The 25,831-nt window shown below is 54.1% G+C and overlaps 4 protein-coding genes across 9 annotated transcripts; all 4 read left to right on the forward strand.

Annotated features, from left to right (window-relative positions):
- Positions 1–239: 239 nt before the first annotated feature.
- On the forward strand, positions 240–6,197 carry CSF3R (colony stimulating factor 3 receptor). Of its 2 annotated transcripts, none has more exons than XM_071576729.1 (16): positions 240–356; positions 1,179–1,271; positions 1,553–1,852; positions 1,936–2,059; positions 2,154–2,323; positions 3,014–3,168; positions 3,322–3,475; positions 3,584–3,666; positions 3,763–3,976; positions 4,152–4,340; positions 4,545–4,646; positions 4,748–4,894; positions 5,097–5,237; positions 5,369–5,459; positions 5,618–5,699; positions 5,804–6,197. In XM_071576729.1, exons 2-16 carry the CDS (start codon positions 1,202–1,204, stop codon positions 6,179–6,181), a joined length of 2,400 nt encoding a protein of 799 aa, XP_071432830.1. In that variant the 5' UTR covers positions 240–356; positions 1,179–1,201; the 3' UTR covers positions 6,182–6,197. The 2 variants fall into 2 exon arrangements, with proteins under 2 accessions (XP_071432830.1, XP_071432831.1); XM_071576730.1 differs by having other exon boundaries at positions 264–368.
- A 539-nt stretch (positions 6,198–6,736) lies between these two features.
- On the forward strand, positions 6,737–12,669 carry MRPS15 (mitochondrial ribosomal protein S15). Its single transcript, XM_071576694.1, has 8 exons — positions 6,737–6,870; positions 7,686–7,748; positions 8,341–8,416; positions 9,117–9,165; positions 9,701–9,785; positions 10,641–10,699; positions 11,860–12,051; positions 12,431–12,669. The coding sequence occupies exons 1-8, from the start codon at positions 6,795–6,797 to the stop codon at positions 12,629–12,631; spliced, it is 801 nt and encodes a 266-aa protein (XP_071432795.1). The 5' UTR covers positions 6,737–6,794; the 3' UTR covers positions 12,632–12,669.
- A 977-nt stretch (positions 12,670–13,646) lies between these two features.
- On the forward strand, positions 13,647–22,821 carry OSCP1 (organic solute carrier partner 1). 2 transcript variants are annotated; one of them, XM_071576875.1, is made up of 11 exons: positions 13,647–13,781; positions 15,229–15,258; positions 18,030–18,184; positions 18,986–19,153; positions 19,543–19,623; positions 20,143–20,246; positions 20,577–20,705; positions 21,065–21,134; positions 21,607–21,746; positions 22,295–22,358; positions 22,618–22,821. In XM_071576875.1, exons 1-11 carry the CDS (start codon positions 13,670–13,672, stop codon positions 22,726–22,728), a joined length of 1,164 nt encoding a protein of 387 aa, XP_071432976.1. In that variant the 5' UTR covers positions 13,647–13,669; the 3' UTR covers positions 22,729–22,821. The 2 variants fall into 2 exon arrangements, with proteins under 2 accessions (XP_071432976.1, XP_071432977.1); XM_071576876.1 differs by lacking the exon at positions 15,229–15,258.
- A 211-nt stretch (positions 22,822–23,032) lies between these two features.
- LSM10 (LSM10, U7 small nuclear RNA associated) lies at positions 23,033–25,362 on the forward strand. Of its 4 annotated transcripts, none has more exons than XM_071576880.1 (2): positions 23,033–23,092; positions 24,771–25,362. In XM_071576880.1, the coding sequence occupies exon 2, from the start codon at positions 24,776–24,778 to the stop codon at positions 25,145–25,147; it is 372 nt and encodes a 123-aa protein (XP_071432981.1). In that variant the 5' UTR covers positions 23,033–23,092; positions 24,771–24,775; the 3' UTR covers positions 25,148–25,362. The 4 variants fall into 4 exon arrangements, with proteins under 4 accessions (XP_071432981.1, XP_071432980.1, XP_071432978.1 ...); XM_071576879.1 differs by having other exon boundaries at positions 23,037–23,092; positions 24,701–25,362; XM_071576877.1 differs by having other exon boundaries at positions 23,039–23,092; positions 24,716–25,362.
- The last annotated feature ends 469 nt before the right edge of the window (positions 25,363–25,831 follow it).

Genomic DNA, 25,831 nt, shown 5'->3' on the forward strand with positions numbered 1-25,831 from the left:
TCTGGTGGCCCCAGGGCAGCAGCAGTGAAGAACTGGTCCCAGCTGTGCCAAGTTCCAGCCACTGGAGCCAGCAGGGTGGAGGCTGGCACTGCTCGGGATGTCGGTGTGCCACTGGGCTTTCCTGCCTGTGACGAGCGAGGGGGTCGCAGCCTTGAGGGAAGTGTTTTGCAATCACCTTCTTTAGAGCGTCACAGCAATTAACGGCCCTGGTTTTGAGGAACTAACAGGGAAAGCAGCATGTTAACAAACAGGCTGAGCACGGCCAGCCGCCGGCAGCCGGAGCCCAGCACTCAGAGCAGGCGGTGAGCAGCGGCCAGACACACCAGGCACAGAGGAGAGGCAGAGATGGAAGCAAGGTAGGGATGGAGGTGAGGTAGGGATGATTGTGTGGTGCTCAGGTCCCACAGAGCCCCTTGTCTCTGGCTGCTCTACCCTATCTCCTGCCTGGGACAGCCGCAATTGCTGAGTGTTATGGGGTTGCTGCTGTCCCATTTCCCACACACAAGTCCTTCATCTCCCTCTGGATGTTGGCTCGGTGGTGTGAGAAATTGTGGTCACCCAGAGCTGGCCGCAGCATGGATAGCCCCTCCTGGGACGGCTGGGACCCGGCCGGGGCAGAAGGATGAGCCGGCACCCGCAGGGACAGAGGCAGCCGCCGCTCCCAGGGCCGTTCCCAGCACCAGGCAGGAGGTGCAGGTGTCGGGGACAGCTGTGGGGGCGTGGGCAGGACCCCGAAGCTCTGGCCAGCTCCGCGGTGCTGCCGTCGGTCATTTGCTTCCCCCTCCCAGCTTATCACCCTCCGCCGCCCCAGCGCTCACCCGCCCTCAAACCGCAAATCTCTGCCCAGCAGCGGCCGGAGATAGCGGAGATAAAATCAGCCATTGCCTGCGGCGGGGGGTGCTGTGCCCGGGATGGGATCCGGGTCCGGGACGGTGCCCACCATGCGGAGGGACCGCCGTTCCAGAGCCGCCGCTGCGCTTCCCACGGCAGCGCCTGCGGCAGCGGGGACGGCCGAGCCGGGGGCGGAGGTGTCGGGAGGGCAACGGGAGAGGCTGGCGCTGACAGCAATAGGACATTCTGCTCCGGGAAGCGCCGGTGACGATGGAGCCCGGCTCCTCCAGCCCGCCTCGTCCCCAACCCTTGCCGACCCCCGGGACAAGCCGCTCTCTCCATTCCAGGTGATGCCAAAGCCACAGAGACCATGGCCAGGCGCGGTGCTGGGACACCCTTCCTGCTCCAGCTCTCCCTGCTCCTGCTCCTCTGCCCTGGCGGTGAGTGGGGCCCATCCTGTGCTGTCCCCCCACAGAGTGTGGCCCGTGCTGTCCCCAGCACCCCACGCCCACCCTGCCTGCCAGGAGTGGCATGGCAGGCACGGGCAGGATGGGGCCTGGCATGTGCCCGCAGCTTGCCCAACGCCCGGCTCTTCCTCTCCAGGGCTGGGGGGCCCATCTAAGGGAAGAGGCTCAACTCTTTGTCCTGCCTGGGCACCAGGGAGCTGAGATGGCTTTGTCACAGCCATGCCCAGGATGTGACACGCTTTTCCTGCCTGCAGGGACACTGAGCTGTGCCTCGGTGGCTGTGGGTTCACCAGTTGTGCCTCTGGGTTCAGCTGTCACCGCAACCTGCACCATCCAGAGTGAACTCTGCCACGGCTTGGAGCAGGGGAAGGTCCAGATCAGCTGGATGCTGGACAACAAGCCCGTGGCTGGGAGCCAGCGCCAGGGGCCAGGGGGCACAGAGGTGTCCAACCTCACCCTGCCCCAGTTCAACCACACACAGGCCAGGCTGTGGTGCTGTGTGGAGTGGAATGGGACCAAGCAGCGTGTTGGCATGGCCGAAATCAGGGCAGGCTGTAAGTGTTGCTGCCATGGGTCACCCTCCTCCCCACCCGGGATGGGCACTCACTCAGACTCTTCCCTGACCACTCTCCCTCAGACCCTCCTGCAAAGCCTCTCAACCTCAGCTGCATCCTGAACCTTGGTGACTATGGGCTGACATGCCAGTGGGAGCAGGGAGAAAACAGCCATCTCCCCACCAGCGTCACACTGAAGTGTGCCGGGTAAGCCCTGGGGCTGTGGGTCCCCCTGCTGAACCCATGCCAAGCCTCCTCCTCTGCCGGAGGGACCCTGAGCCCACTCCTCTGGCTGCTGTAGGAGCAGAACCCAGGTGGTGACAGGCTGCACCCCGCAAAGTGGGCACAGCCACTGCACGGTGCCACGCCGGCTGCTCCAGCTGTACCGGGAAATGGAGATCTGGGTGTCCGTCACCAACGCCCTCGGCACGGCTGAGTCGGAGCATCTCTGCATCGACCCCATGGACGTCGGTGAGTGACAGCACAGAGGTCAGGGGCCAGGGGAGCTCCTCAGTGGTGAAAGGGGTATTAAAGTGCCATTAAAGCACATCGGGCTTTTAGGTCACATTTTATGGGCGGGTTCCATGATGAATGTCCTGCCAGGATGAATCGGTGCCAGAGCTGTGTTACTCGAGCAGCACGTGTGGCGGGTTATGAGCTGCCAGTTGACCTGCTGCACTCCACAGCTCCTCCAGCAATTGATTACCCATTTATTCAGCAGGTCTATTAATAATGGATCCAGTGCCTATAAACTATTTATAAAAGGAGCCTTCCCAGATGGAGTGACTTTCCTGCCTATTCTGAGCTCAGGGAAGGGCTGCCCAGGAATAAACTGAGCCTTCCCATGGTTGTGCCATGCTCTCACCCCTGGGGTATTCCAGACACCAGAACCCACAGAATCTGTTTTCCCTATGTAAGCATTAATGCAGAGCACTGCCAGTGCTGTGTTCACAAGCATTGCCCCATCCCAGACAGGGGCATCCATCAGCTCCTGACCCTAGCCACAAAGCATTTTCCTAAGTTTTGGCATGGTTTCTTACCATTTCTTGCTGCAGCACACCAGCTGCAGCTCCTGACATTAACAAGAGGCACGTGTGAGGACATGGTCTTGGGCAGTGCCCACCATGGCACCTCTCCAGCTCTCCCCTGCTCTTCCTCCAGCCAAGCTGGACCCCCCAACCCTGAAGAGCATCCAGTCTATCCCCTTCCAGACCAACTGCGTGGCCCTGGCCTGGGATATGGCACAGGGCACGGAGCACATGGAACTGCAGTGTGAGCTGCGCTACCGGGCACCCGAAGACACTGCCTGGTCCCTGGTGAGTGTTGCTGGGATGGTGGGACCAGGCAGGAGCCAGGACCCTCTGTCTGCTCTGAGCAGTGGGAGCAGCAGGGTGTCTGTGTGGGAGGAGGATGGCAATGTGCCTGCTTGAGGCAGGAGCCAGCACAGCCCTTTTTCTGGCTGCCACCAGGTCACTGGCATCGTCAGCCGGGCTGGCACCGCGCAGCACTGTGGCTTCCTCTTTGGCACACAGTACCACTTCCAGATGCGGTGTCGGCGGAGCTCAGCATTGGCTTACTGGAGTGAGTGGAGTCCAGCCAGGAATTACACCACCCATGAGAAAGGTGTGTGTAGAGTCACCCAGGGGTCCCCTCTGCCCAGGCAGGTGGCACAGTGCCGGGGCACGGCCATGCTGGCATCTCTCAGCTCCTCCCACCCTCCTTGTTTTGCAGCCCCCACGGCAAAGCTGGACACGTGGTGGGGGGCTCAGCCAGCCAGGGCAGGGGGGTGGCTGGAGGTGCAGCTGCGCTGGAAGGTGAGCAAGGGTGGGCAGGGAGAATGAAGGGTGCTGGGGCATCGTCCCAGGGACCGAGAACCCTTCAGGGACCAACATCCCTCTACCTGCCCCCAGGCCCCACAGCGGTACGAGGCCAACGGGCGAGTGCTGGGATATCGCGTCACCCTGAGCCCCAAGAAGAGGGGCAGGGACCCGCCCACTGTCTGCAACACCACCCACACCCAGTGCAACTTCTCAGTGCCCATGGGAACTAGGAGGGTCTATCTCTCAGTCTACAACGCTGCTGGTGAGTCAGCAGCAACCGAGGTCGTCCTCCTGGAGAGGAAAGGTAAGGGCAGTGCCCAAAAGCTTTGTGTGCCCCTCGGGGCTCTGCTCCCCCCGAACAGGCTGCCATGGAGTGCACAACCAGGGCAAGGAGCAGGGAAAGCTCTGGGGTGGGGGCACAGCAGGGGTGATGCAGGATGCTCCTGTTTCCCATTATCCCAGCTGCTTGTCCCATGCAGGTCAGCCCCCTGCCGGACTCTGGGCAGTGTCCAGGGACAAAAGCAGCCTATGGGTGCACTGGGAGGCACCGCTGGCCCCGGTGGCCGCCTATGTCCTGGAGTGGCAGAGAGTGACATCAGAGCCCGGCCACTGCAGCGCCTGCTGGCAGATGGAGCGCGACGGGGCAGCCACCACAGCTCTCATCCACTGTAAGCAGGTCCCTGCCCTCCTAGTTGGCTGACCCGGGGGCTGGCACACCAAACCCTGCCCCAAGCCCACTCCACACCCTCCCTTCTTCTTCTGGATCCACTCCCAGGGCAAGGTGGGCTGGCACTGTGGGGCAGGGGCGGTACAGCTGGGGGGTCTTGGCTGCCAGTACCCTGAATGCCTGACCCCTCTGCTCTCCATTGCAGATGGCATCGAGCCTTTCCAGCGGTACAACATCTCACTGTACCCCCTCTACAAGGATGCCGTTGGGATACCCATCCACACCACAGCCTACTCCCAGCAGAAGGGTAAGTGAGGCCCCAGGAGCTGTCCCCCAGGCCCCCCACTATGAAGCTTTTGCCCTTCCTAAAGATGGGACCTTTTTGGTCCCTTGTCCTGCTCCTTTCAGCACCGTCCCATGCCCCAAAGCTCCACCTGAGGAGAATCAGCAAATCAGAGGCCGAGCTGTGCTGGGATTCGCTGCCAGTGGAGATACAGAACGGTTTCATCACCAGCTACACCATCTTCTGGGCCAACAGCATTGCTGACGTGGCCAGTGAGTCCTGCCCACAGCACCACTGGGCCTGCCCTCCATCCCACCTCGATATGCTGGTGTGGATGTCAGCAGACTTTGTGTCCTCCTCAGAGAGGGTCGGGGGGGGTCTGTGGGTCCCTCACAGGACCCTCAGCTAGCAGAGACCCAAGAGGCTGTACAGAGGAGGGGATTCCATCACACCAACAGCCCCGTATGTCCCCAGGTGCCACCGTGAATCCCTCTCTCAGCTCCTTTGTCATCCGAGGGCTGAAACCCTCAACCCTGTACAAGGTGCACATCATGGCATCCACTGTGGCTGGTGGCACCAATGGCACCAGCCTGACCCTGGTGACCACAGTGCTTGGTGAGATGGGCAGCCACATGGGGGGTGGGATATGAGGGGATCCCCAAACCCAGAATCCTGCCATGGCCTTGTGGCACAGTGCAGCTGGCAGTGCCCACCACAGTTCCCTGTGACCCTGTCCCACTTCCCAGATGACACCGAGATCCAGTTCCTGTTCCTGACCCTGGCGCTGGTCTTCCTCCTGCTCATACTGTTGCTCATCTGCTTCCAGAAGAACGAGCGGTGAGTACCAGGAGCCCTGTCCCGGTGCCCCTGTCCCGGTGCCCGCCGGTGGGATGAGGTGGTCTCAGGGAACAGTGACATCCCACTATGAGCTTGGCAGGAGCCACTCCAGCCTCGAGCCCACCAGTTCCTGAGCACCCTCGTGCCCTGGTCCCCAGGATGAAGGAGCAGCTCTGGCCCAGCGTCCCCGACCCTGCCAACAGCAGCCTGGGCAAGTGGATGCCAGCAGCGCTGCCGCAGGTGAGACTGGGGGCGGCTGCTCTCCCGGCCCCGCTCCCCACCGAGGCCACGGTGAGGGGCACCCGGGGCAGGTGGCACCGGCTGTGATCTCTCCCTGTCCCCAGGAGCCGCTCCTGGTCCTCGCCGCGAGGGAGCCCGGCCCGGCTGCCATCTCCACCGTCACCGTGCTGGAAGGGACACCGAGGAAGCTGCCAGGGAAGGAGCCCTCCACCCTGCCCAACGTCCCCACGGTGCTGCCCCGGCCCTACGTGCGGCAGGAGGGTCCCGGGGGGCCCGTGCAGTACGCGCGGGTGGGCGGCGCGGGGTACCGGGGGCAACGGCTGCTCCCCGAGCCTGTCCCCCGCTTCTACGAGAACCTGCGGGGCCGCGGGGACGGCGGCGAGGACTGGGGGGTCCCCGAGGAGCCGCCCGCCACATTCCCGCTGCTGCAGGGGCTCCGCATCGGCGGCGCCGACGAGCTGCACGAGTGCCGGGCGGACTAGCGGAATAAACGGGGACGTGCTGAGAACAGCCCTGCGTGCGCCTCTGCGGGACCGGGACGGGGATGGGGACGGGGTGGAGATGGGCATGGGGATGGGGATGGAGGTGGAGATAGGCATGAGCATGGGGATGGAGATGGGCATGGGCATGGGCATGGGATAGAGAGGGAGATGGGGATGGGGATGGAGGTGGAGATAGGCATGAGCATGGGGATGGAGATGGGCATGGGATAGAGAGGAAGATGGGGATGGAGATGGAGATGGAGATGGGGTTGGGGATGGAGATGAGATGAAGATGGAGATCGAGATGGGCATGGGGATGGGGATAGGGATGGGGATGGGGATAGAGATGGGGATGGGGATGGGGATGGAGATGGGGATGGGGATGGAGACCGAGATGAAGATAGGGATGGGAGATGGAGATGGAGATGATGGAGATGGAGATGAGGACGGGACTGCGATGGGACTGGGACAGAGGCTGGATCAAGACTGGGAGGGGGACTGGGACTCCCATCGACTCGCTCGGCGCTCGCTCGCGCCGCCCTGTCTCGGCGCTCGCCTGCCGTGGCTGGGCAAGATGGCGGCGCCCAGGGCGCGGTGTGGGTGAGCGCGGGCCATGCTGGCGCTCCTGGGCCGCGGCCTGGCGGGGCCGGTCCGCGTCGGGGCCGCCGCCATGGGCAGGGCACAGCCCGGTGAGGGGCGCGGGGGGCTCGGCAGGCCGCTGCCAGCGACGGAGGGTGGAAGAGCAAGCAGGGCCCCGTGGGGAGTTGGGGAATGGGCGGTGGGGATGGGGGGCCGGGGGTGGCCGGAGCCACTCGGGACCACACACCGGCACCACACACCGGCATCTCAGGGCGTCCCCTGAGAGGGGCAGGTGGCCGGGTGACCTTGCGGTGGCCGGGCTGAGCCCCCTGAGCCTGGCCGTGCTCGCTGCCCCCGCCCCGCAGTGCAGGCAGGTCACGGACTGGCGAGTCTGTGCCTGGAAACACGCTGGAGGCTCAGGGGAACGGCCTGAGGCTGTCCCTGATTCCAGCAGCAGCGGCCTGGAAGAGCAGCGGGAAGGGTTTGTTCCTGAAAGGTCAAAGAATGACTCAGCCCAGGCGGATGATGAATATTCACGTCTGTACCGGGCTGTGTCAGGCAGAGGCTGTCCCTGCCCCGAGCTCTGACACTGGCGTGGCCCAGAGCAGCCCCTCCACCTCGCTCATGTGATTTCTTGAGTTAATTCTTCAGTTTAAACCCTTTTCATAGTCAAAACTCTACAGAGGGGCCCTCACATTTTGCTCAGTGTCTGCAGTCTGTCCTGCTGCCCTGTCCTCAGCTTTGGGGCTCAGGTCAGCCTGAAGCAGCACAGCTTTGTGAGACCCACACTGAGCTGTTCCACACTGCTCTGGGACTAAAAACCTGGGCACTGAGCACATCAGGGGCTCAGTGCTCTGACCTTGTACAGACTGAGCAGTATGGGATGTGCACACAAGCCTGATAAGTCTTTGTTTGTCCCACCCAGCCTGCAGCCCTGCTCTCCAGGCAGCCAGAGGTTATGCCAGACCTGTCACAAGGAAGAAGAAAGGTAGGTCAGGACCATGGGGCCAAATGTGTTACTGTTGTCATGCTCAAAGATGTACCCTCCTGGCACAGAAATCATTCCAGAAATAATTCCATGCTGAAAAGTTACCCAGAAGATTCAGCAGCTTCTGAATGTGGGGGAATCAGTGATTGTCAGTTGGAGCTCTGTGAGGGTGGGCAGGCCCTGGCACAGGTTGGGCAGAGAAGCTGTGGCTGCCCCAGCCCTGAAGTGTCCAAGGCCAGGTTGGACAGGGCTTGGAGCAACCTGGGATAGTGGAAAGTGTCCCTGCCCATGGCAGGGGCTGGGACTGGATAATATTTATGGTGCCTTCCAACCCAAACCATTCTGTGATCTCTGAGCTCAGTGGACTCTGTAAATCCATGTACACCACATTGTAAGTCCACAGTGCTGAAAGGAAGAGGCTGAACCTACTTTATTTACTCAATTCCTGCCTCTTTGGCTGGATCTGTTCAGTTCTTCCTTCTTGTTTGGAGCACGCAGTTTTCTTTGCAGCATTTTCCCTCTGATCTAGTTTGCCAGCTCAGAGCTCTGACTGTGTCCTCCTCTTCCTCAAATGTTTGTCTCCTCTTTTTAGACATCCCCAGCCAACTGGATGACCTTCCTCCCACCATGCTGAAGAAGGATTATGCCAATCTCCCAGTAATGAACAGGTATGACACAGGGAAAGGAAATCCCTGTTCTCTCCTCAGGTTTGTATCTCCCATATAACCACGACACATGGATGCTGTCACCTGCCCAGTAATTAATTAATTAATGCTCTCTGGGCTCTAAAAATACAAAGTCAAGTTTGAAAGTCAGATTTACAGACACAGTGATTAGGGCTGTGGGAGGTCTTTGTTTTCTCCATGTGAGATCAAGTGCTGGTTGCCCACAGAGCTCTGTGGGCTTTGTAATCCATAGGAAAAAAAAGGAAATAATCTTGAAATACTAGAAATAATCATCTTGCAAATAATCTGTGCCTGTCTTGAAGTCAGGTGTGTGTCATTAAACGACTCAGCATGAATGGCTGCTGCTGAATTTGGGGTCTGGGGTTTTGCATCACTGTGTGGTGCAGGGAGGGCCTCCAGTGGCCCAACTTGGACCTTCACTCATCTCTCAAGGAGCCAGTCTTGAAATTAATTAATTTTGCTGCAAAACTACTTGATGCTTCTGTAATCTGAGCCATGATTTTTCTCAGGAATGCAAGAAGCAGTTTATGGTTAATGGGTTTGGGAGAGGAGGAGAGTCCCTGTAAATTTGTAGAGTAAATTAAAGCTGAGAAAAGTGAGCATGTTCTGGAAACCTGAGCTCACTTCTGTTGTTAGATAGACTTGCTTCTATCATATAAACTAATCTTCCATCTCCTTGCAGTGTGGATGATGTAGTGAAAAGGCTGTTGTCCCTGGAAATGGCAAGTCAGGTCAGTGCCATTCTGTTTGTGTGAAAAAAAGAAATTTAGTGAGCACATTTGTGTGAGACTTGTCTGTGTTGTGAAATACCTTCAAGTCACTGTATTTTAAGTGATTGCAAATCTGGGGTGATTAAATACATGAGAATGATGATTCTTGTGTGCTTCTAGAATTTATCCCACAGTCTTCTTTATGATAATAATTGCATATTAAAATGGAATAAAGTATTCAGTAGTGCCAGGGTGATGAGTTGTGTTCTGTTGCAGCCTGTGGTTGGCCTCATATGTTCTAGAAGCCAGTGCACTGAACAGCAGATGTTCTTTGGAGTTATTTTTACTTTTGTATGCCCAGACAACAAAGTAAACAGATAATAAAGTGACACAAAGATCTCACTGTTCCTTGCTGTTTGTCACTTCAAAGGATGTAAAACCACTGAGTAAAGCTCTTAATTGCAGAGCCTTTTCCTGGGTGTTTGTGAAGAGAGCTGTGTGTCTCTGACTTTTAGTGTTCCTGAGACAGTGACAAGCCCTTTCCTGTGTCCCACAGAAGGAGAAGATGAAAGTCAAGATCCAGCAGCTGGTGGAGAAGGTCAGGAGGTCTCCCAGTGACAATGGCTCCTTTGAGGTGCAAGGCAAGTGAAAAACAGGAAGAATATTGTTCCAGATTAAACATCTCTGCTTTTATTCAGCTGTTCCCACCTCAGCATTTCCAGTTTGCCGTATAATTTAGGAGAATCTTCTCCAGGAGAGCACCTGAGAGGCAGGATGCCCTGCAGGACTGCTGGGGGTTTGGGAGCATTGCAGAGGCAGGGGGTGCTCACTGGCACAGTCTGCTGGGGTGCTTTCAAACTGCTGCTCCACATCCACCCTCCAGAGGCAGCGTGTGCATTATCCTGCTTGCAGTGCCCCTGGGACATGAGGCATTGAGCTGCATCTGTCACCAGAATGAACCAGATTTAGCCATGGAACCCAAATTTCCCTTTGCATCAGAGAGCTGGGGCTGAAGCACAGTGTGGGGACAGTGCAGGGGCAAAGGCCACACTGATCAAGATGCACTTGCTTATCATCAGCAAAGTCCTTCAGCTCCTCAGGATGCACCAGCAGCTCTCTCCAGAGCCCAGAATCCCAAAGAACTGGCCTGGTGCTCTTGGAATAAAAAAACCTGTATTGATTTCTGCTTTTCCAGAGCTTGAACCACGTGAGGTGAAAAGAATGTAAAATCACTGGGAAATAAGTGAGTGCAGGAAGAATTTCACAGATACATTTATATGATCTGTTGTTAAATTTTTCCCTTTTAATTAAGCAGCCTCATAACAGTAACAGCTCTGCAGGTTGTGTGTTGTGGTTTTTTGGGCAGTGTCTGCTGTGGTGCTGTGGGTCACTCAGGAGCAGCAGCGCTCAGCTGGCAGCTTCAGGGGAGGCAGATGATCCTGGAATTCCTGGGAAAGCTGCTGCTCTCACACAGCTTCTCAATCCCTTCTTCACAGTTGCTATTCTGACTGCCAAGATCCGCATGCTTGAGGAGCACCTCCAGAGGCATCCCAAGGTAACTCAGGGATCTGAGCCCACATGCAGCAGCTGCTCAGGTGGTTTTCTCAGTTTAGAACAAAAGGATTTTAATTCTGGGGATTGTAGTTTCCCTAAGGAGGCTTATAAAATAGTTACAGCTGTTCCCTGGTGCCAGTGTGGGGAGCTGCTGGCTCAGACATAGCCAGATTCTCACTGATTCAGCATGGAAGGTGTTCTGGTTTGTTACTGTACTGGAGGAAATGGCCAGGCAGAGTCCTTGCAGCAGAGTGGAGCTCCATTTCTCCTCCCTGTAGATGGGGCTTTGCTGCTTAGTTTTCACTAATTAATGTATCACTGCAGCAGCTGCAGTGAGAAACAAAGAGCAAAGCCTCTCCTTGTTGTGTTCATGGAAACGTGTGGTGGCAGGACTGTGTGAATGTCCCAGCAGCCACTTCCCTGCCTCCATCTACCTGGGTTCAGGCCCAACTCTGAAACATCACAACTAAGTTAATGAACAAAAATTATTAAAGGTTCTTTATGCAGGGCAAAAAGTGGGAAGTGGATTAACAAGTGTGTAATTGTTAAACATGAAAACTTGGCGGGTAAAACAGAACAGAATTCAGCTTTTATTACAAGCCAGGACTTGTACCAAGGGTTCCAGCAAAGACAGCTTTTGGAATTCCTTGTCTTGGAACCTGTGCTTTACACAAATCACTCCTATAGGACAGGGAAATGTCTCCCGTGAGGGATTGGCCTGAATGGTATGGCTCAGTCAGACAGAGCCAAGTCACAGGTTCTTTTCACATTTGATTTCTGGCAAAACAAAAGTAAATGCCTCTCTGTTATTCTGGAGCAGTACACTTCAGGGGAAGCAGGTTTTAGCCAGCACACCTTCCTTGCAGCTTTTGCTACCACCTGAAACTGCATGTGAGCTGCAAACAGTGTTCAGGGTCAGGGAGGAAGGTGAAGGTGCAGCCACAGAATGGAGAAAGCAATTCCAGCGCAAAGTAAATTAAATCTTCTGGGATCTCGGTGTGCTGACCTGACGCACTCACTGGATCTGCCAAGAAAAGCTGTTCCAAGCCTCCACCCTTAACCTGCTCATTCCCTTTCAGCCCTAATCTTGTCTGTTCTCAGTAACTTACTGGAATAGCAGGACAATCCCCCTTCAGCGAGTGAGCACTGGGTGCTTTGCAGGACAAGAACAACCGGCGGCAGATGCTGATGGCCGTGGACCGGCGCAAGAAGCTGCTCTCGTACCTGCGGCGGGTGCGCTACGACACCTTCGAGAACACCTGCAAACAGCTGGGCATCCAGTACAGCCTCCCCCCAGCCTACAGACGGCGCGTCACCAAGCGCTGGCTGGTGAAGAAGGCCTTCTGCATGAAGGTATGGAGCAGGCTGGAGGGCTGGACTGTGAGAACACCAGCTTAGAGAAGGGCACAGTTAAGGCAGAAACACCTGACCACCGAGTTCTGATCCAGGTGTGAAGTAAGACAATACACAGGTACCCCTGAAGTGCCAGGCAGTGGAAGGAATGTAGGACTTGGTGATCTCAGAGGTCTTTTCCAGCCTCAGTGATTCTGTGATTCTGGGACTGGGCGGCTGTAGTGGAATAACCCAGGATGGTTCCCTAGAGCAGGGCTGGCTGGAGCCCTGAGAAAGTACAGAGGGAAGGAGTTGATCTGGCCTGTGGTGGAGGCAGCAGCATGGGGAGCAGCTCTGCAGGCAGCTCCATCAGTCCTTTTCTTACCTTTTGCTCCCACAGGTGTACCAGGAGGCACAGAAGCTGAAAGCACCGGAGAAACTGAAGCAGAGGAGAGAGTGGCAGGCAAGAGCAAGGGCTGCACGAGAACAGAAGGAGAAGGAGGAGCAGGAGAAGCAGAGGCAGGAGCAGGAGAAGCAGGGGCAGAAGCAGCAGGAGCAGCAGGGGCAGGAGAAGCCAGCACAAGAGGGGACACCTGTGTAGCAGCACAGCCAGTCGGACAATAAACACTTGCCCAAAGACCTGAGGCCTCTTTGCTTGTGTAGTGTGGTCTGCGCTGTGGTGAGCACCTGGGGAGGACAGTGAGTGGTCCAAGTGGTTTGGACGTTGAATTTCAGGCTGGTGTGCTGGGCAGGGTTGTCTGTGAGGGGACCTGGGGGCTGCAGCATGGGGTGCAGAGAGTCTATCAGTGGGAGCAGCTCAGGGTCTGCCAGTGTCCTGGAAGGTGGGGGTGGTGAGGCCCTGGCACTGTTGCCTAAAAGTGGCACTTAAACTCCCAAGACTCAGTTTGTGAGTTCTAGAAATGCATCGTTCCTGTATCATGATGTGCTGCACAGTCACAGCACACCCAGTGCACTGGGAATTGATTCACCAAAGTGCACACTGACGTGTCTCTACTGAAGGTGATTTGTCAACATTACATGATGATTCCTTTTTTGTTCTCTGCATTCCTGTTACATATTCATGACATTTCCTAACACTTATTAGCATTATGCATATCCTTATAAGGTCTCTGAGTGTCTTCATCAGGGGTCTTGGTGGTCTTCTCTGTTTGAAGCCCCCCCAAGTTCTAAGTGTGAACTTCTTCAAGAAGTTTTGTAAGCTTCTTCAAGCACATGGTTAAAAAGCAACCAGGTGTTGCCTTGCTGGCTGCCTCAGTTCCCCTCCTCGTTGTTTCTTTAAATCACTTAGCTCAGCTATCCATGTAGTTTCAGACTGTAAATACTATCAGTTCTTACACCTCTAAACTGACATCAGCACAGGTTGCCCAGACAAGCTGTGGCTGCCCCCATTCCCAGGAAGCGTCCACGGCCAGATCGGAGCAACCTGGTCTAGTGGGAGGTGTCGCTGCCCATGGCAGGTGGGTAGAACGGGATGGCCTTTAAGGTCCCTCCCAACGCGGGATGCCCCGCACGGGGCCCCGCACGATGCGCACGCGTGTCCCGCCCGGCCAAGACGGCGCGGCCCGATTGGCGCTTGGTTGCCGGGCAGCGGCGGCGGCTGCGAGCGGGGACCGGGGCCATGTCTTCGCGGACGCTGCCGCTGCTCTTCCTGAACCTGGGCGGAGAGATGCTCTACATCCTGGACCAGCGGCTGCGCGCACAGAGCATCCCCGGGGAGAAGGCGCGCAAAGGTGAGCGCCGGGCGGCGGCCGGTCCTGCACCCCCGCCCCGGGGGTCGCTCCGGTGCCCCGGGCAGGGCTCTGCCTCCTCTGGGGCCGCTCCCGGTTCCCGGGATGTCGCTGCGGGACACACGGACTCGCTGCGCTGTCACCGGGGATGCTGCCGGGCGTCGGTCCGGGGCGGGAGTTCCTCGCCCCGGTTTGACGGCTCCGCCGCAGTAATTGCCGCAGTGATTACCGCACTAATTAATCCTCTGTGTTTCCTCGTCCCGAATGGGGAGCGCTGCCCTGAGTTGGTGGGCTCTGGGAAGTTTCAGCGGGAGCAGCTCCCGAAGGTGCTGCTGGGGCAGGTTTGGGAGATTCTCGCAGACAAGGAGGGATCGGAGCCTGCGTCGGTGTTTTTGTGCTTGGTTCGGGGGTTAAAGCTTCAAAAATGTGCTTTTTGGACTCAACAGAGCTCAGGGTTTGGTTATGCCAGCCCAGATCCTGGACTGCTTTGGACGGTTCAGGTGGATTTGCAACAGGAAGGAGTGTCCAAGAATAAATTTGTAAAGCCTGTGCAGAAGCAGCACAGGCAGTTGTGTTAAATTCAAATAACACAAACATGGCTCCTGAAGCCCTTGTCTGGCTTTTATACAATCTCTCAAGCTGCATTTGGTACATCCTTGGTACAATCCTTGTACCACCCTGTGCCTTCACCTGCGGCACAAAACTCCAGCTCCCAGCCCAACACCCCTTGGGTTTCCACTTTAAATGACCACAGCTTCGCTTTCCCAGTCCTTGCAGCTCCCTGTCATGGGATGGGGAATGTGCCTGGGGAAGCTCCGGGATATTCTAATAAAAGATCAAATTGATTTGAGCTCGGTATTAAAGAGATTGTTATGTTTATCCTTTCTGCCTGTCCTGCATAAAGTGCCAAACAACAAAGGGTAATTATTGTATTGTTGTGAGGGTGCAATTTGTAATTATTCATTTGTGTCCTGAGAGAATGATCTGACAAAAGTTTACTGCTGCTCATACAGGGCCGAGTTTAGAGTTCAAACTAAATTTCATCTTGGTGGAGTAGCTCAGCACGAGAATTGGATCTGTTCTAGTTTATCCACACGTGGATTTTTATCTTCCAAAGAACTGGGTGTTAATTTCACTGAGATGTGGTTCATCCACACTGAAATGTTTGTTAATGCTTAAAGCTGTTCACTGAAATATTGTTCACTTGTAAGTGCAAAATACAACTGAAAACTTCCCAAGCTCGATGCAAAGGGTAAAAATTGATGTGCGTTGAAGCAGCAGGAGTTTATCCAAGGGGAGGGCAGGATTCTCCAGTGCTAAATGCTGATGAGAAGAGGCAAAATCCATTAGTTAGCTTTTTCTTTCTTTTTTTTTTAATTTATTTCTTTTCTTCTCCTTACTACTCTTGTTCTTACTTCTTGAATGATGTTTTGTTTTATGCTTCGTGTAGATGAATGGACAGATGTGGACAGGAAACGAGGTACAGTAACTGCTGGCTGCATGCACAGTCCAACCCCACGTGCTCACCTGGGGCTCACCCTGCCTGAACCCCCCCAGGGCTGCTCCTGCAGCCTTCAGGCAGTGCCACAAATGAACAGTAATGCTCACCTGCTCCTTAAAATGCACTTTGTAGGTCTGAGAGAAAACAGCGTCTCAAAGTCATACGGCCTCAAAAATCAGTTGTTAATTAATAAATGGATCAAAACTTATTATCCCAGTGGTCTTTCCTGTCACAATAATTTGTGTTTCTCTAGCATTGTTTTAATGCAAGCATGTAATTGTGTGAGCATTGTGAAGGTTGTTTTCCTGCTTAAATGCAGGAATATTGGGTACACTCCATTTTCCTAAGGTTTTATCTAATTCACTGCTCAGGGTTTGGACAGGTGAACTCCAGGGAAGACTGAAGGCATTCCCATCCTATCTACTTCCCCACCAAGTTTTTTGCTAAGTGAGCATGAGCAGAACTTCCAGTGTCCTGAGCAGCCCTTTTTTACCAGAGATCAGGGTTATAATTCATGCTTTTCAAAATAAGCATCATTGGTAGGTTTTAATATTTAGACACTGTTAGCCTGGAGTTTGTCCCAGCTTATTTTCCTGTTTCCCAAGAACACCTTTTCCCAACCTTTAGCATCTCACAAGTCTAATAACATATTCCATATTATCCCATCCAAAACAATGAGGAGTTGCCTGGTTGCCTGTACTGGTTTCCCACCCCAGCTGATGATCCCCCTCTCTGCTTTCTGCTGTGTTGCTTGTGCCCTGTCCCCAGGCCAGCACTCCAGTGTCACCTGCCATGGCAGTGTGAGCAGCTCCCCAGGGCCTCCCTAAGACCTTTTCTGTGTCATTACCCAACATGTGACAGATTTATTATCAAACTGTATGAGATTTGCCCTTTACTGAGATTTTTTATGTCTTTCTCAGTTCTTTTTATAGCCCACATAAGAGGTTTTAATTCCAGAAGGTAATTTATGTCAGGCTGGGTGTGTGGTTCACACAGAGCTTCAGTTCCCTTGAGAAATCACTGGACTGGGAGGTGTCTGTCTCCTGGTGGTGTTTTGGGTTATTTGTGACTCTCCAAAGACAGGAGGAGCCTTTGTGTGGGCAGCACACACAAGCAGCTTAAAAATGCTTCTCTTGATATCAGTATAAGGCTAAAGTTCTTTTTTTGGTCATAATTGATTCCTTGCAAAATGAAACAGATACTAATAATGTTTGATTTTCTCCACTCAGAAAAGTGAGGATTTCTGCCTCAGATTGCAAGTAGGGATTGTTTCATGGACAGTTTATTTGAAAGGAAGGGAGGAAGGAGGGACTTTTTTTCTTGTTTATACTTAGGTGTATTTGTATTCCACTCTTTGGGAGCTGAGAATCTGTGGGGTTTGGGTACTTAAACCAGGACTAGTGAGCCCTGTCAGGTGCTGAGCTGTGTGTGACCAGTGCAGGAGGAACCTGTAACCAGCAGGTTTAGTGAGGAGGGAGAAGCACCTCAGGAGGCCCCTGCCCTCAGGAACCCTGCCCAGACTCCCAGCAATGTTCCCAGGGAGTTAATCCTGTGGGAAGAGGTGAAGTGACAGGGACATGACCTTTCTTTTGGCTGTTGGTGTAGGACAGGTGTGAAAAGCCACGTCTTTGACCCCCCAGGGAATCATTAAGGCAGCAATTCAAACCACTGATCACCACCACTACCTCTATGTTCACTTTTTCTCTTTCTCCTTTTCTTTTTATTACTTATTCTGCGATTTTTTTTAATCCACAAGAATTGCCTGACATTATGGGCTTCAGTAATAGTCAGCTGCTTAGGAAAATCCATGTTTGTACAGTAATCTGTGTGACCTGACATTTTCATTTACCATTCTTTTGATATAGAAATAAATGTTTATTGGTGATAACTCTGTAAAGTCTATCAGGGAGATAATAAAATATCTGATCCAGCACAAAAGCTCAGATGCTGCATTTGCCTGAACCACTGCAAAATGTTTTCTATTTTCTGTGCATTAAAAGCTGACTGTCCAGAGCACAGCCCTCACCCTCAGCACTCCTGAGCTCTGCAAACCCCTCAGTATGTCACAAACCAGTTCCATGTCTAAATTTACACCTTAAAAATGAGGAATTTTGGAGTTCTGCCTTTGAGCTGCTCCAGTGCCTGCAGGTGTTGCAGCTGTGAGAGCCCTGAATGGGCTGACACAGACCCCAGGGATATAAATGCTTCCTTTAATACCTGCCAGTTTTAATCCGTTTGGAATAAAGACTACAGAGAGCCCTGAGTCATTCAGGAGCTTCTGTTGAGAGGGGAAAAAATAGACTGGCAGTGTCAGAGGGGAACAAGGGACAGGCACAGCCAGGTAGTTGCAGTCTGCAGAACTCAAGAGTGATGCAAAATAGTTTCCTTAGGAAGCAGAACTGGAGCTTTTCTAGATAATGACATGTCAGAACAGCCTATAACAATGTGATTTAAAAGTGAAGAGTAACAACCTCCAGCTGTAAAACCAAGGCAACAAAGCCAGCCTTATTCCCACTGGGAAACAGGGACTGCTGCCTTCAGCTCAGGTGGTTTGTGCCCCGGGGGACATCAGCTGGCTCAGCCCAGGCAGGAGTGAGGGGTGTGTTGGATTGGGAGATGCTGTTCCCCCTCTCCTGTGCTCTGTCCCTGCTCTCACAGGGCAGCTCCAGTGTGAGCTCCGTGTCTGTGTGGGATGGACCCCAGGGACGGGCTGTTGTGAAGCAAACAACAGATCCTCTCTGTCTTTGCAGTTATGAACGACATAATTGCCACCATGTTCAATAAGAAGTTCATGGAGGAGCTGTTCAAGCCCCAGGAACTCTATTCCAAGAAAGCCCTGAGGACCGTGTACGACCGGCTGGCTCACGCCTCCATCATGAGACTGAACCAGGCCAGCATGGACAAGGTACCAGGGACCTCCTGCCCAGCCTGGCTGTGCTCCCCTGCAGCCCCTCATGAGTTTCCATCGTGATAATTAGCCCATGGCTTTAGCACTTTAGAAGAGCCCCCTTTCCATTTGCTTTCTTTGTGAAAATGGCTCTCGGACACAGAAGCTTTTGGGAGATCCATGGTGGTATCAGCTACTTCAGAACTGAATATTTCTGCTTTAGTAGCTCAGTGTTTGATTTTAAGAAGTTCACTAAGCTTTGTTTATCAGATGTTTTCATAAGTATTAAAAATATACATGTCTGTGGGTGCCTATAAATATCTGTATTTCTGTACTGATACTCATGGTCTGGCAGCTGCAGGTACTACTTTAGGAAAAAAGTAGCCAATTTAGGTAAAAGTGGCAGGAATGAGACTGCCAGAGAGCCATCCACCTGGGTGTCTGGGCTGCTGAAATTCATAGAACCAGTCAGGTTGGAAAAGCCCTCCAAGATCACTGAATCCACCCTGTGCCCGATGCCCACCTTGTCCCCCAGCACTGAGTGCCATGGCCAGTCCTGCCTTGGACACCTCCAAATGTGGGCACTCCAAACCTCCCTGGACAGCCCCTTCCAATGCCTGACTGCCTTTTCCAGGAAAAAAATCCTCCTGATGTCCAACCTGAACCTTCTCTGGCACAGCCTGAGGCCATTCCTTCTCCTCCTGTCCCTGTTCCTGGAGCAGAGCCCGAACTACCCTGAGCCTCCTTTTCTCCAGGCTGAGCCCCCCAGCTCCTTCAGCTGCTCCAGCCCCTTCCCAACTCTGATTCTTTCCCTTGCAGCTCTACGACCTCATGACCATGGCCTTCAAGTACCAAGTGCTGCTGTGCCCTCGGCCCAGGGACATTCTGCTGATCACATTCAACCACCTGGATGCCATCAAGGATTTTGTCTACGAGTCCCCTGCCATTCTGAACCAGGTGGATGAGACCTTCCGGCAGCTGATCGAAGTGAGAATCCTCAGAAAATCCAACTGTGGTTTGATTTTATGGTTTTTTACATCTTTCCAGTTAACCTTAGAGACTAAATACTGCATTGGACATGTCTATGAGTCAAGTGGTGTTTTTCCACTGGCCCAGTTTAAATCAATATATTGCTTATTCAGCCTGATTTAAGTCTCCACTGGCTCCAGCAGAAATTAAGTCAAACTTGAGTCACAGACAATAATTACTGATAATGACCAGCAGCCCCCTTGCAGCATCTCTGCTTCCCCTGCAAGTGGGTCAGAATATACTGTATATTCTGTGTATCAGAGTATTCTGAAATACTTGTTTCCCCCTTTCCCTGGGTGGGACTTGGAACATTTGCAAAGCCTTGCATGATGGTTTTCCTTTTCCAGACCTACAGCTGTCTCTCTGATGGTGAATTCCAGCTCATCAGGCAAACACTCCTCATTTTCTTTCAGGACATGCACATCAGGGTAAGAACCCAATAAAACCAGGCAGGGAGAATGACAGGGAGTTTGGACTGGAATACAAAGGGGTTTGGTTTTGGTTTGTTACTTGTGCTTTTCAGTTGTCTTGATGTGCTTGTAATTGCACTCAAATTTCACAAATGAAGCACATCTACTGCAATAATACTGAATAATTCCAAAATGTTATGAACAAAGGAATCTCTGCTGGTATGATTGTTGATAAATCTGTTTTTCCTTTTAGAAACTTGATAAGAAAGAACCTGAGTTTGAAGCCTTGATATTCTCTAAGTTAACCAACCACACTCAAGTGCATAAACAGGAAATACTTTTTAATATAATTTTTTTAATCTTAGATCAGTTCCCACCCTCTGGACCACAACTCCACATTACAGGCTTCCTATCATAGTCTCTACATACACACCCAAACCCCCCAGCCTAGGCAGGGAGGCTTAAGCTCAGACTTCAGAGAACTGGGATCAGGAGGCAGGTGGCTGATTTTCCCCAGGGTCTGATGTTCTTTTGCAGGTCTCCATCTTCCTGAAGGACAAAGTGCAAAACTCGAACGGTCGCTTCGTGCTGCCCATCTCAGGTCCTGTCCCGTGGGGCACAGAGGTCCCAGGGCTCATCAGGTGAGTCTGTGCCTTTGTGGGGCTGCTCAGGGAGTGCCCAGAGGACTCAGGAATCCAGCTCAAAGTGCCATTCCTGTTGCAGGGATAGCTGAACTCCAGTAAATACTATTTAAAGGGCAGAATCTGTGACTAAGTCACCAAGCAATAAAATGCTGAGCTGCTTCTGGAATTCTCTATCCCAGTAAATGGGCTATTAGTCATTTACCCTGTAAAAGGGATTTACCAATATACAAAACAGGGTTTTATTGCCCTTATTCAGGAAGCAGAGGAAGTAGGTGCTGAAAATCAGGATAAAACTACTAACTGTTTCAATAATGTCTTGGTTTTAAGGATGTTCAATCACAAAGGAGTGGAAGTTAAAAGGACTGAGTTCACCACTGCTGGGAATTACGTTACTCCACAAAGAGAAGGATCTTTTGAGCTTTATGGAGACAGAGTCCTCAAACTTGGAACAAATATGTAAGTAACTTTTGTCCTGTGTAGAAACCTGAATGAAAAGTTGATGGATATGGATTGTTCAGAAGCTGTGTGGCTTTGCCTCTTTTGCCATTATCAGCATGACTTTGTCACAAAGTGCTGCCCTGCACCAGGACACAAGTGGACAGTGTCTCTAAAGAGCTGTGGGAAAGAGCAAAACTTAGTTTTATGTCCCTCACACACCTGAGTGCCTCAATACTGCACCAAGCTGAGCTGTAACTTCTCATTGCAGCTGTTCACAGTCTTCAGAAAAATATCCTAAAGTTCTGGATCCTGTGCTGATCCCTCCAATTCCTGTCCCTCATCCCAGTAACTTCTTCCTTGTGTGTTTTTCCCTCCAGGTACAGTGTGAGTCGGCCAGTGGAGACACACATGGCAGGATCATCCAAAAACATGGCATCCCATGCAAAGGTCAGTGTTGTCATGGTCTGTCACTGGTTGAATTGGCCAACTTCTTTGTCTCCAGGTATGGGATAATTTCAGGGAAGCTCTTCTGTCCTTCTTAGGGCCTCATCCAGTCCTCCCAGTCTCTTTGGAGCCAGGGGAAGGGCACATTTTCCCAAAGAACCCACAGGCTTATGCAAGGGTGTGCTTGCTTCTATTTTAGTCTCCTCAGAAAACAAAGCTGGGCTTACAGATTTCTCAGCTGTTTCATTTAGCTTGTATTAGAATTAATTCACCTTGTCCTGGGTCTGTAAATTCAAGCAGCCATTCCCAATGTATGGCTGGTGGTTACTGGTTACCTGCACAACCTGTCCCTGGGAACCACACAGAAATGTTTATATCCCTCTGAAGGACATTTATGGAATATGAGAAAACAAAACTCCTTCCAGGCTTCATCTCCCTGATAAATGCCCTGTGGGCCTGTTGCTGTTTCCTGCAGGAGAACACAGCCCCCAACCCTCTTGCTAAGGAAGAGCTGAACTTCCTGGCCCGGCTGCTGGGGGGTTTGGACATCCAGAAACCTGGTGGTGGCGAGTCGGGATTTCGGCTGAATTTGTTCACCACCGACGAGGAGGAAGAGTATGTTCTAGTCCTGATTGGTTTGGGGGCCACATGGAGACCAAAGCTGACCCTCAACAGCTTCAAGGACAGACCAGCAGGGTTTAGCCCTTGTGTTGTTCTGCTCCAGGTGTCTCCTGTGATGCACAGCCTTGCTCCCAGTGCCACTGGCTGGATCTGTGCTTGGGTCTGTCTGGAGGGACAGAGAGATCCCTCCAGCCTTTAGAAAGATGCTTTTACCTACTTTGAATCTCAACTACAGAGATATTCCTGCTCTTCTACACTTAACAGGGAAAAGCCTCCAAACTGGGGTCAATACATTAATTTGACAAGTAGGATTAGGGTCACTGTCAAAACTTCATAGAATCCAAGGATGATTTGGGTTGGGAGGGACCTTAAGGATCCTTTAGGTCCACCCTGCCATGGTGGCTCCAGGCTCTGTCCACCCAGGCCCTGTAGGCTTCCTCTGGGCATCCTTCATGCCTACAGGAGCCTCATGAAACCTGTTTTCTATCATTGCCTTGCATGTCTTCATGGAATAAACCACCCTTTCCATGTTTTTCATACAGACACGCTGCACAGACTAGACCAGAGGAGTTGTCCTACAAGGTTATCAACATCGAAGCCACACAGGTACCGTTTCCCACCACTGGTTCTCACCATTCCTGCCTTGCTAAGAGTTGAATTTCACCCAGAACAGTGACTTGAAAATAACATTACCCCATTTCACTTAAGCTCATAAATAACTCATAAATTTTCCACCAAGCCAGTGGAACTGGTGATTATTCACTAAGAGAACTCGAATCCTGACAAACACCAGGGCAGGTTGGGTGGTGAAGGGGCACGTCCCAGTGCCGGGCGCGGGGGTCTGAGCGCGGTGTGTGTCCCGCAGGAGCGGCAGGCGGAGCTGTCCCGAATCCTGGGGGAGATGGAGGTGGCGGAGCCGCGCCCGGACAGCGCCGGGAAGGGCGAGGACCTGCTGGCGCTGATGGACGGGCTGTGACCAGTACCGGGAACACCGGGACGGCACCGGGAGAGCACCGGGAATACCGGGGCAACACCGGGACAGCACCGGGAATACCGGGACAGCACCGGGAATACCGGGGCAACACCGGGACAGCACCGGGAATACCGGGACAGCACCGGGGACACCAGGACAGCACCAAGAACACCGGGACAGCACCAGGAACAACAGGACAGCGCCGGAAATACCGGGATAGCACCGAAAACACCAGGACAGCGCCGGGAATACCGGGACAGCACCGGGCGGGGAGGGGGGCGTGTCTTTCCCGCCCTTTCCCGGCAGGGGCCGGGGCCGCGCGTGCGCAGGGGCGGGGCGGCGCGCGCGGTCGCGCGGGAAGGGCCGCGTGAGTGCGCGGGGGGCGCGTGCGGGGGCGGGAAACGCGACCCGCGGTGTATCGGGATGGGGGGCAAGGATAGAATGGGGGTGACCTGGGAGAGGGACGGAGAGTGTGCGGGGTGGGGGGGGCTGTGAGTGTGTGTGCAGGGGAGAGTGCGGGGGGAGGCGCGGAGGACCCCAGCGCGCAAGGAGGGGTTTGCGGGGAGAATGGGAGTGACTGGAGAGAGGGCAGAGTGCGGTGAGTGTGCAAGGAGGGGGTGTAAGTGCTGGTGAGCCTGCAAGGAATGGTACTTGTGCAAGTGTGTGTGCAGGGGTGGTACATGTGCTGGTGAGTGTGCGGGGAGTGGTGCGAATGCAGGTCAGAGCAGGTGAGCGTGAGAGAGGTGGTGTATAAAGAGGTGAATGTGCCAAGGGTGGTACGTGTGCAGGTGCGAGTTTAAGCGAGTGCAAGGGGTGGTGCACATGCAGGTGGATGTGCAGGTGTGGTACATGTGCACCAGGTGTGTGTGTGTGACAGGTGGTACATGTGCAGGGGTGATACATGTGCAGGTGGGCGTGTGACAGGTGGTACATGTGCAGGTGTGTGTGCAGGTGTGTATGCAGGGGTGGTACATGTGCACCAGGTGTGTGTGTAACAGGTTGTACGTGTGCAGGTGAGCGTCTGACAGGTGGTACATGTGGACATGGGTGTGTGACAGGTTGTACATGTGCAGGTCTGTGTGTAACAGGTTGTACATGTGCAGGTGTGTGTGTGACAGGTTGTACATGTGTAGGTCTGTGTGTGACAGGTGGTACATGTGCAGGTGGGTGTGCAAGGGTGGTACATGTGCAGGGCTGATAACATGTGCAGGTGAGCGTCTGACAGGTGGTACATGTGCAGGTGTGTATGCAGGTGTGTATGCAGGGGTGGTACATGTGCACCAGGTGTGTGTGTGTGACAGGTGGTACATGTGCAGGTGTGTATGCAGGGGTGATACATGTGCAGGTGAGCGTGTGACAGGTGGTACATGTGCAGGTGTGTGTGCAGGTGTGTATGCAGGGGTGGTACATGTGCACCAGGTGTGTGTGTAACAGGTTGTACGTGTGCAGGTGAGCGTCTGACAGGTGGTACATGTGGACATGGGTGTGTGACAGGTTGTACATGTGCAGGTCTGTGTGTAACAGGTTGTACATGTGCAGGTGTGTGTGTGACAGGTTGTACATGTGTAGGTCTGTGTGTGACAGGTGGTACATGTGCAGGTGGGTGTGCAAGGGTGGTACATGTGCAGGGCTGATAACATGTGCAGGTGAGCGTCTGACAGGTGGTACATGTGCAGGTGTGTATGCAGGGGTGATACATGTGCAGGTGAGCGTGTGACAGGTGGTACATGTGCAGGTGTGTGTGCAGGTGTGCATGCAGGGGTGGTACATGTGCACCAGGTGTGTGTGTGTGACAGGTGGTACATGAGCAGGTGTGTATGCAGGGGTGATACATGTGCGGGTGAGTGTGTAACAGGTTGTACGTGTGCAGGTGAGCGTCTGACAGGTGGTACATGTGGACATGGGTGTGTGACAGGTTGTACATGTGCAGGTCTGTGTGTAACAGGTTGTACATGGGCAGGTCTGTGTGTAACAGGTTGTACACGTGCAGGTGGGCGTGCGAGGCGTGCCGTGCCCTGTCCCCATTCCCCGGCCTGTCCCTCCAGCCGCCATGGAGGTGAGCCACTCGCTGAAGGAGCGCACCATCGCCGAGAACAGCCTGGTGATCCTGCTGCAGGGCCTGCGGGGCCGCGTCACCACGGTGGAGCTGCGTGACGAGAGCGCGGCCGTGGGGTCCGTCACCAGCGTGGACGCCTTCATGAACGTGCGCCTGGCCGAGGTGACGCTCACGGACCGGCACGGCGCCGTGTCCCACCTGGACGAGCTGTTTGTCACCGGCAGGAACGTCCGCTACGTGCACATCCCCGACGACATGGACATCCGGGCCACCATCGAGGAGCAGCTCCAGGCCATCCACAGGGTGCGCTACTTCGGGGGCCGTGACAAGGGACGCAGCGAGTTCCCTCGGGCCAAGCACAAGTGAGAGCCCAGCGCTCCCGGCACGGACCTGCCCCTCTGATGGACTGCCAGCTGCCTCCACGCCAGACATCCCACCCGGGGACATCCCCCCAGGAACATCCCACCCGGGAACACCCCACCCCGGGACTCCAGGCTCTGCTGCTCCCAGGGCCGGTGCCTGTGGAGGAGCAGGGACCAGTTTTTGTAATGAATCACCCAAATAACCCTGTTTTGAAAGGCTCTGTGGTGTCTCTGCTCGTCTCCTGCTCTGTTGGCAGCTGCTCGTGTCCCTGCTCTGATGGGCCAAAGGACCCTTTGGCCAGAGCCACCCTCCCACTGCCCCCAGCTCGGCCTGTCTCTGTCCATGGGCATTCCAGACCGAGGGTCCTGGTCCGGGGGGGTCCCTGTCTGGGGGGCTCCCCAGCTTGGGGGGTCCCAGTCTGGGGTTTCACAACCCAAGGGGTTCCAGCCTGAGGGTCCCATTTCGGGGTTCCCTCACCCAGGGGTCTCAGTTTGGGGTTCTCCATCCCAGAGGTTCCAATTCGGGGTTCCCCGGCCCGAGGGTCCCAGTTTGGCGTTTCCTATCCCGGGGGTCCCCATCCCGGGGGTCCCCGGGAGTGGGCTCTGTGGGCGTGGCCAGTGGGACAGGCCCCGCCCCCCGCCAATCAGCGCGCACTCGACTCGCCCACGTGCCCGCCCACCCCAGGGC

This window comes from Pithys albifrons, chromosome 24, assembly GCF_047495875.1.
Source record: "Pithys albifrons albifrons isolate INPA30051 chromosome 24, PitAlb_v1, whole genome shotgun sequence".
Taxonomy (NCBI): Eukaryota; Metazoa; Chordata; class Aves; order Passeriformes; family Thamnophilidae; genus Pithys; species Pithys albifrons.